Below are 10,000 nucleotides of genomic sequence, written 5' to 3' on the forward strand. Positions count from 1 at the left end.
ATATATATATATATATATATATATATATATATATATATATATATATATATATATATATATATATATATATATATATATATGTGTGTGTGTGTGTGTGTGTGTGTGTGTGTGTGTGTGTGTGTTTATTTATTTATTTATTTATTTATTTTATTTATTTATTTTTTCAAAGGGGGACTGGCAGAAGGTAATAAAATTTGAAAGAAGAAAAAGGTCCAGTGAGGTGCCAGTCTCCAGAGAGAATCAGGAATGGGCGTAAAAAAATTGAGAATAAGTGTGATGAAACCTCCCTCTTGAAAGAGTTCAGGTCACAGGAAGGAGGAAATACAGAAGCGGGCAGGGAGTTCCAGAGTTTATGAGAAACGTGGATGAGTAATTAGAGAGAAGAACAAAATAGGGGTGAAAGTAGAAATTCTTGTGCATTTAGCAGTTAGCGTGAAAATAACAATAAAAGATAGCAAGATATGCAACATTGTGGTGATGAGAGAGAGAAGCTGAGGGCAGTCAGAGGAGAGGAGTTGATATGACGAAAAACTTTTGATTCCACCCTGTCTGGCAGAGCGGTATGAGTGGAATCCCCCCAGACTTACTCCATACATGGACGGATAAGGCCCCTGTACAGAGGTATCATCAGCTTAAGAGTGGATAGGACAAAAAGTTTGGTTTAGAAGATCATTGATGAATGATAGGAAGGGAGTGGGTGACAGGACAGAACCCTGAGGAACACCACTTAATAAATACAGGAGAAAAGTGACCGTCTTACACATCAAGAACAGGACGGTCAGAAAGGAATCTTGAGATGAAGTTACAGAGAAAAGGATAGAAGCCGTAGGAGGGTAGTTTGGAAATGAAAGCTTTGTGCCAGACTCTATCAAAAGCTTTCGATATGTCCAAGGCAACAGCAAAAGTTTCACCAAAATCTCTAAAAGAGGATGACCAAGACTCAGTAAGGAAAGCCAGAAGATCACCAGTAGAGCGGCCTTGACGGAACCCATACTGGCGATCAGATAGAAGGTTGTGAAGTGATAGATGTTTAAGAATCTTCCTGTTGAGGATAGATTCAAAAACTTTAGATAGGCAGGAAATTAAAGCAATAGGACAGTAGTTTGAGGGATTAGAACGGTCACCCTTTTTAGGAACAGGTTGAAAGTAGGCAAACTTCCAGCAAGAAGGAAAGGTAGATGTTGACAGACAGAGCTGAAAGAGTTTGACTAGGCAAGGTGCAAGCACGGAGGCACAGTTTCGGAGAACAATAGGAGGGACCCCCATCAGGTCCATAAGCCTTCCGGGGGTTTAGGCCAGCAAGGGCATGGAAAACATCATTGCGAAGAATCTTAATAGGTGGCATGAAGTAGTCAGAGGGTGGAGGAGAGGGAGGAGCAAGCCCTGAATTGTCCAAGGTAGAGTTTTTAGCAAAGGTTTGAGCGAAGAGTTCAGCTTTAGAAATAGATGTGATAGCAGTGGTGCCATCTGGTTGAAATAAAGGAGGGAAAGAAGAAGAAGCAAAGTTATTGGAGATATTTTTGGCTAGATGCCAGAAATCACGAGGGGAGTTAGATCTTGAAAGATTTTGACACTTTTTGTTAATGAAGGAGTTTTTGGCTAGTTGGAGAACAGACTTGGTATGGTTCCTGGCAGAAATATAAAGTGCATGAGATTCTGGTGATGGAAGGCTTAAGTACCTTTTGTGGGCCACCTCTCTATCATGTATAGCACGAGAACAAGCTGTGTTAAACCAAGGTTTAGAAGGTTTAGGACGAGAAAAAGAGTGAGGAATGTACGCCTCCATGCCAGACACTATCACCTCTGTTAAGCACTCGGCACACAAAGACGGGTCTCTGACGCGGAAACAGTTTTCATTCCAAGGAAAATCAGCAAAATACCTCCTCAGGTCCCCCCAACTAGCAGAGGCAAAACGACAGAGGCACCTTCGCTTAGGGGAATGCTGAGGAGGGATTGGAGCGATAGGACAAGATACAGATATGAGGTTGTGATCGGAGGAGCCCAACGGAGAAGAAAGGATGACAGCATAAGCAGAAGGATTAGAGGTCAGGAAAAGGTCAAGAATGTTGGGCGTATCTCCAAGACGGTCAGGAATACGAGTAGGGTGTTGCAACAATTGCTCTAGGTCATGGAGGATAGCAAAGTTGTAGGCTAGTTCACCAGGATGGTCAGTGAAGGGAGAGGAAAGCCAAAGCTGGTGGTGAACATTGAAGTCTCCAAGAATGGAGATCTCCGCAAAAGAGAAGAGAGTCAGAATGTACTCCACTTTGGAAGTTAAGTAGTCAAAGAATTTCTTATAGTCAGAGGAGTTAGGTGAGAGGTACACAGCACAGATAAATTTAGTTTGAGAGTGACTCTGTAGTCGTAGCCAGATGGTGGAAAACTCGGAAGTTTCAAGAGCGTGGGCACGAGAGAAGGTTAAGTCATTGCGCACATAAACGCAGCATCCAGCTTTGGATCGAAAATGAGGATAGAGAAAGTAGGAGGGAACAGAAAAGGGGCTACTGTCAGTTGCCTCAGACACCTGAGTTTCAGTGAGGAAAAGAAGATGAGGTTTAGAAGAGGAGAGGTGGTGTTCTACAGATTGAAAATTAGATCTTAGACCACGAATGTTGCAGAAGTTAATGAAGAAAAAGTTGAGGGAGCGGGGGTAGGTGTCAGGACACTTAGGGTCGATACCAGAAGAGCAGTCTGACCTGGGGACATTTGTGGTCCGCTCGCCAGATGGGACTCCGAGGCTGGTGTAGGAGTCGCCATATTGAATGTAGAATTTTGAGTGAAGGATGTGTGTGTAGTTAAAGGTTTGTAGTTTTGTGTGAAGGAAGAGAGTTGTGTTTAGAGGGCAGGCTGTGACTGCCCCCTTGTGTTGTGAGACACAAAGGGAAACGGTCAGTGAGGTCAAGGCTGGGTTATTGATAAGCTCACAGCTCCCCTGATCCAGTACAAACCGGTCCAATGTTCAGACCTCACTGGGAGAAGTTATCGTTCTGCCAGGTGTCCACCGCCTCCCGATACACAGTATATGCCATCAGCAACACCCCAAGGCTCCACCTGCAGCTGGCCACTGGGGGAGCTATATATCTCAACATTTGGAATTAAGTACACTGCTACTACTACTACTACTACTACTACTACTACTACTACTACTACTACTACTACTACTACTACTACTGCTACTACTACTACTACTACTACTACTACTACTACTACTACTACTACTACTACTACTACAACACAGGCAGGCATGTTCTGTACAGGGAGTGCCATGTGCAAGCTTCACACCTACATTTACCAACCCTTGTGTTCTTACATTCTCATCGCCGCCGCCGACACCACCACCACCACCACCACCACGCAGGCTGTTCGAGGTGGTGGAGTCGTTGTCTCGCATCCACCTGGTTTTGGAGTTCGCTGGGGGCGGGGAGCTGTTCAACACCATCACCACGGAGGGGCGCATGACGGAGGCCCAGGCGGCGGCTGTCTTCACGCAGGTCCTGTCCGCCATTACCTACCTGGTGAGAGAGAGAGAGAGAGAGAGAGAGAGAGAGAGAGAGAGAGAGAGAGAGAGAGAGAGAGAGAGAGAGAGAGTCTTTTCCAATGTTGATGTGTTTGTTTATTTATTTAGTGTGTGCGTGCCTGTGTGTGTGTGTGTGTGTGTGTGTGTCGTTGTTATAGTATTTTTTCTCTATCTTTTTTCTTTTCCTTCTTTATTTACTTGTTTTTTTCTCACTTTTCTTGTTTTTCCTTACTTTTCCTTTATGCTTGTGTCTTGTTTGTTTTGTTTTTCTTATCCATCTTGTTTTTTTTATTTATTTTATTGCATTTTCTTTCTTACTTCCTTTTCTTTGTTTTTTTATTATTTTTTTTTATATTTCTTCTTGTTTTGTTGTTTATTTTCTTTTTTATTCAGTTGTTTTTTTTCATATTTCCTTTCTTCCTTCTTTTCTTCGTTTTCTTACTTTCTTCCCTCTTTCCTTCTTTCTTTTTCGTTTTCTTCCTTTTTCCTCCCTTTTATTCCTTCCTTTTCTTCTTTTCTCGCTTCTTCCTTCTTTTCCCTTCCTTCCTTTCCTTACTTTTCCTTCTACGTATTCTTCCTTCCTTTTCTTCTTTTTCTTCTTTTTCCTTTCCTTCTTTTCTTCCTTTTTCCTTCCTTCATTTCCTTGCTTTATACTTTTCTTCCTTTTTCTTTCATTCCCTTCCTTTCTCCCCTAATTTTCTTCCTGTTCCCTATTTCTACTACTACTACTACTACTACTACTACTACTACTACTACTACTACTACTACTACTACTACTACTACTACTACTACTACTTCCAGCACGGTTTGTCTATCATCCACCGAGATATCAAGGCAGAGAATGTGTTTGTGTCAGGCCCTGGTCACGTCAAACTTGGAGATTTTGGCTTCTCTACTCGAGTGTCTGACTTAGAACAGCAACTGAGTACTTTCTGTGGCTCCCCACCCTATGCTGCGCCTGAGCTGTACAAGGTAGGGTGCGTGTGTGTGTGTGTGTGTGTGAGTCTGGGGATGTTTCTGTGTGTTTTTATGGTTTTAGTAGAAGTTGTTGGGATTTTCAAGGGTGTTTTCGTGGTTGTAGTGGAAGTTGCTGGGGTTCTCAAGGGTGTTTTCGTGGCTGTAGTGGAAGTTGCTGGGGTTTTCAAGGTGTTTTCGTGGCTGTAGTGGAAGTTGCTGGGGTTTTCAAGGTGTTTTAGTTGTTGTAGTGGAAGTTGCTGGGGTTTTCAAGGTGTTTTAGTTGTTGTAGTGGAAGTTGCTGGGGTTTTCAAGGTGTTTTAGTTGTTGTAGTGGAAGTTGCTGGGGTTTTCAAGGTGTTTTCGTGGCTGTAGTGGAAGTTGCTGGGGTTTTCAAGGTGTTTTTAGTTGTTGTAGTGGAAGTTGCTGGGGTTTTCAAGGTGTTTTCGTGGCTGTAGTGGAAGTTGCTGGGGTTTTCAAGGTGTTTTAGTTGTTGTAGTGGAAGTTGCTGGGGTTTTCAAGGTGTTTTAGTTGTTGTAGTGGAAGTTACTGGGGTTCTCAAGGGTGTTTTCGTAACCCAACCAATTTTACCTCACCTCACCTCACTTCACCTCCCCGCAGGACGAGAGTTACCTGGGCCCTGCCGTGGACACCTGGGCCTTGGGAGTCTTGCTGTTCTTCATCCTTACCGCTGATATGCCCTTCAAGGTAACAGAGACAGAGAGAGAGAGAGAGAGAGAGAGAGAGAGAGAGAGAGAGAGAGAGAGAGAGAGAGAGAGAGAGAGAGAGAGAGAGAGAGAGAGAGAGAGAGAGTAATAACTTTCAAAACATCTTCTTCTTCTTCTTCTTCTTCTTCTTCTTCTTCTTCTTCTTCTTCTTCTTCTTCTTCTTCTTCTTCTTCTTCTTCTTCTTGTTTTTTGTTCTTTTTACTACTACTACTACTACTACTACTACTACTACTACTACTACTACTACTACTACTACTACTACTACTACTACTACTACTACTACTACTACCACTACTACAACTACTAACATTATTACTACAACTACAGTTTTTTTTACCCTCTTCCTCTTTCTTCTCTTCCTCCTGCTCCTGGTCATCTGTGTCTTCTACCACCACCACCACCACCACGACCACCACCACCACCACCAGGCCCCTACCGTAGCGGGTCTGAAGCGGCACATCTTGACTGGCGTTTACGAGACACCTTCCCACGTGTCTCCCGAAGCAGCGAGTCTCATATCTAGCCTTCTGGTGCAAGATCCCTCCGAGCGTCCCACCACTGCCACCATTGCTGACCACCCGTTCCTCTCAGACGCCCCTGCCCCGCCACCGCCTCTCGACCCCTATGTTCTCGCCCCAACCTTCGACAGTACGCCTGATGTGAATGAGGTGAGTGTGTGTGTGTGTGTGTGTGTGTGTGTGTGTGTGTGTGTGTGTGCTTGTTGTTTTTTTTTTCTTTTTCTTTTATATAGGAATCAAAAGCGGTAGTCAAAAATTACAGGATAAGTGTCTTGAAACCTCCCTCCTGAAAGAGTTCAAGTCATGGGAAGGAGGAAATACAGAAGCAGGCAGGGAGTTACGGAGCTTACCAGAGATAGGGATGAATGACTGAGAATACTGCTTAACTCTTGCATTAAAGAGGTTCACAGAATGTCCATCTTTTTATTGCTTTTAGTGTTTGGGTGTGTTTGGGTGTGTTTGAGTGTGTTTGGGTGTGTTTGAGTGTGTTTGTGTTTGGGTGTGTTTGAGTGTGTTTGGGTGTGTTTGAGTGTGTTTGTGTTTGGGTGTGTTTGAGTGTGTTTGGGTGTGTTTGAGTGTGTTTGTGTGTGTTTGGGTGTGTTTGAGTGTGTTTGGGTGTGTTTGGGTGTGTTTTGATGTGTTTGGGTGTGTTTGGGTGTGTTTGGGGTGTGTTTGGGTGTGTTTGGGTGTGTTTTGATGTGTTTGGGTGTGTTTGGGTGTGTTTGGGTGTGTTTTGATGTGTTTGGGTGTGTTTGGGTGTGTTTTGAGTGTGTTTGGATGTGTTTGGGTGTGTTTGGGTGTGTTTGAGTGTGTTTGGGTGTGTTTGGGTGTGTTTGGGTGTGTTTTGATGTGTTTGGGTGTGTTTGGGTGTGTTTGAGTGTGTTTGGGTGTGTTTTGATGTGTTTGGGTGTGTTTTGATGTGTTTAGGATTGAAGAATAATAGAGAGAGAGAGAGAGAGAGAGAGAGAGAGAGAGAGAGAGAGAGAGAGAGAGAGAGAGAGAGAGAGAATTACTAAAGGTCTTTCTTTCCCTTCCTTTCCAAACACACCCAAACACTTCAAACACGCCCAAATACTCCCAAACACGCTTAAACACCCCTAAACACTCCCAAACATATCCAAACATTGCCAAAACACTCCCAAACACTGCCAAAACACTCTCAAACACACCCAAACACTCTCAAACACTCCCAAACACTCCCAAACACTGCCAAAACACTCTCAAATACACCCAAACACTCTCAAACACATCAAAACACTCTCAAACACACCCAAACACTCCCAAACACACCCAAACACTGCCAAAACACTCCCAAACACTCCTAAACACACCCAAACACACCCAAACATTGCCAAAACACTCCCAAACACTCCTAAACACACCCAAACACCCCCAAACTCTGCCAAAACACTCCCAAACACTCCTAAACACACCCAAACACACCCAAACATTGCCAAAACACTCCCAAACACTCGTAAACACACCCAAACACTCTCAAACACACCCAAACATTCCCAAACACTGCCAAAACACTCTGGAACACACCCAAACACTCTCAAACACCCACCAAAACACACCAAACACCCGCAAACTCACTCCAACACCCCAACACCCCAGTCAGAGGCGCTACAGACGTTGTCGGAGTGGGGGATTACAAGAAATAACCTTCAGGATAATATACCTCTTGGCGCCCGCTCCCCCGCCCTCGCTACCTACCGGATTCTCATTCACCGCCTCACCACGCCTGCCCCACTCCACCTCACCAGCCTCTCCGCGCCCCCCCAGGCCACGCACCAGCTCTCCTCCGACCCCTCGACCCCCATCAAGGAGACCGCAGCAACGGCGTCCCCAAGGAGGAGGCTGAAATTGAGGAATGGTCATGCCCCTGTTAGTTTGTCGCCAGGTGTGAAGTCCCGCGCGTGTGTCATTGTGTGAGTGTGTCTGTCTGTGTGTGTGTGTGTGTGTGTGTGTGTGTGTGTGTGTGTGTGTGTGTGTGTGTGTGGTTTGTTTAATTTTTTTCTTTTTTTCTTTCTTTTCTTCTCTTCTCTTCTCTTCTCTTCTCTTCTCTTCTCTTCTCTTCTCTTCCTTCCTTCCTTCCTTCCTTCCTTCCTTCCTTCCAATTTAGACCAAAGAAACGTACATATGTGTATTTATTTTAACGTACATACATACATACATACATACATGGATTTGGTGATAGTGTGTGTGTGTGTGTGTGTGTGTGTGTGTGTGTGTGTGTGTGTGTGTAATTAGTATAAGATTACATATTTAGTGATAACCGATGTACGTAAGTTACATATAAATAGTTAAAGAAAATGGCATTATTATTATTATTATTATTATTATTATTATTATTATTATTATTATTATTATCATCATCGATCTGTTTTGTAATATATATAATACACATAATAGTACTAGGGCTGGTGTAGTAATAGTAGTGGTGGTAGTAGTAGTAGTAGTAGTAGTAGTAGTAGTAGTAGTAGTAGTAGTAGTAGTAGTATATCAACTTATGCTCAGACAATCTTCTTCTTCTTCTTTTATCTTCATCTTTCGTCCACCCTCCTCCTCCTCCTCCTCCTCCTCCTCCTCCTCCTCCTCCTCCTCCTCCTCCTCCTCCTCCTCCTCCTAGTACACTATCCAGCCTTGTAGTTAAATATAGTACGTACATTGCAACGAACTGATAGTAGTAATGGTAATAATAGTAATAATTGATGAAATAGTGTATTTTTCTCGCGTGTGTAAATGAAATGAGTGAGAAAAAATGGCTGTGAAAATAAAAAAAAGATGAATAATGAATAAGTGACTAGAATTTTGTTTCTTATTATTATTGTTATTATTATTATTATTATTATTATTATTATTATTATTATTATTATTATTATTATTATTATTATTATTGAAAGAAAGTGAAGTTAGGGAATTAATTGATGCTTTGTTAATCTTATTTTTTGTTGTTTTTCTTTTTTCTTTGGTAAAATATTCAGTTTCGTAGGAGTAGTAGTAGTAGTAGTAGTAGTAGTAGTAGTAGTAGTAATGGTAACAGCAGTGGTAGGAGTACTAGTAGTAGCAGTAGTAGTAGTAGTAATTGTGGTAGTAGTGGTGATAGTACTAGTTGTTACTATTGTTGCTGTTGTTGTTATTGTTGTTGTTGTTGTTGTTGTTGTTGTTGTTGTTGTTGTGGTGGTGGTGGTGGTGGTGGTGGTGATGGTGGTAGAAACAATAGTAGTAGTAGTAGTAGTAACAGAGGTAGTAATAGAATTAGCAGATTATTATTATTACTATTATTATTATTATTATTATTATTATTATTATTATTATTATTATTATTATCATTATTATTATTAAGGACACAACTGTCATAATTTTGCAGGGAGAGAAATGACAATAATGATACTGAGAGAGAGAGAGAGAGAGAGAGAGAGAGAGAGAGAGAGAGAGAGAGAGAGAGATTGTAGATACCTATTCAATCCCTATTCAATAAAATCATGTGTAGTTATTCCCATGTGTATTATTATTATTATTATTATTATTGTTATTATTATTATTATGTTATTGTTTTTGTTATTATCTTTATTATTTATTTATTTTAAGTATTATTATTGTTGTTGGTATGTCAGGGAAATGTGCGCCGTTGACAAGAAGGAATCACTTCGTCGCTCATCATCGTCAAGATCAAGATTAACTAAAAAGAAAACGAAAATTGTATTAGGGAGACTTATTTTTCTTACTTATTTTATTTTATTTTATTTATTTATTTTATTTAATTTTTTATTGTTGAACTACTGTAGCAATAATGATAACAATAGTGATAATAATAATAAGAGAAGGAATAACAAAAAAATATCCGGTTTCTTCTTGTATTACTACTACTACTACTACTACTACTACTACTACTACTGGTGATGCTGCTAGTACTACTATCACCACAATTACCTCCTCTACTGTTTCTACTACTATTGTACTATTCTTCTACTTCTACCACTATTACTGCTACAACAATAACAACAACTACTACTTCTGCTAAGGGAGAATAGTTAGTAAAAATAGCAAGGAAGAATTCCCTGCCTGGCCTGTGTTTCCCTCCCTCAGGAATCAAAATGGTCAGATTAAATTCTCTCTCTCTCTCTCTCTCTCTCTCTCTCTCTCTCTCTCTCTCTCTCTCTCTCTCTCTCTCTCTCTCTCTCAGCACGGAAAACCATTAAAAAAATGGGATCTTTCCTTCCTGCCTGCCTTTTTTCTTCTCTATATAGAAATAAAAAAAAAATAATAATACGATTAAGA

General features: G+C 41.4%; 1 protein-coding gene across 7 annotated transcripts in view; it reads left to right on the plus strand.

The window, feature by feature from the left end:
• LOC135095372 (serine/threonine-protein kinase NIM1-like) overlaps positions 1-9,565 on the plus strand; it is a 38,298-nt gene extending 28,733 nt beyond the window's left edge. For 2 of the 7 annotated variants that reach the window (XM_063996148.1, XM_063996146.1), the window contains exons 7-11: positions 3,359-3,515; positions 4,319-4,489; positions 5,092-5,178; positions 5,627-5,866; positions 7,334-9,563. In XM_063996148.1, coding sequence (XP_063852218.1) covers positions 3,359-3,515; positions 4,319-4,489; positions 5,092-5,178; positions 5,627-5,866; positions 7,334-7,651 — 973 coding nt within the window. In that variant the 3' untranslated portion in view covers positions 7,652-9,563. Of the gene's footprint in view, positions 1-3,358; positions 3,516-4,318; positions 4,490-5,091; positions 5,179-5,626; positions 5,867-7,333 lie in introns of all 7 variants that reach the window. The other 5 variants (XM_063996147.1, XM_063996149.1, XM_063996152.1 and 2 more) reach the window with 5 other exon arrangements.
• The last annotated feature ends 435 nt before the right edge of the window (positions 9,566-10,000 follow it).

The sequence above is a fragment of the Scylla paramamosain genome, chromosome 49 (genome assembly GCF_035594125.1).
Source record: "Scylla paramamosain isolate STU-SP2022 chromosome 49, ASM3559412v1, whole genome shotgun sequence".
Taxonomy (NCBI): Eukaryota; Metazoa; Arthropoda; class Malacostraca; order Decapoda; family Portunidae; genus Scylla; species Scylla paramamosain.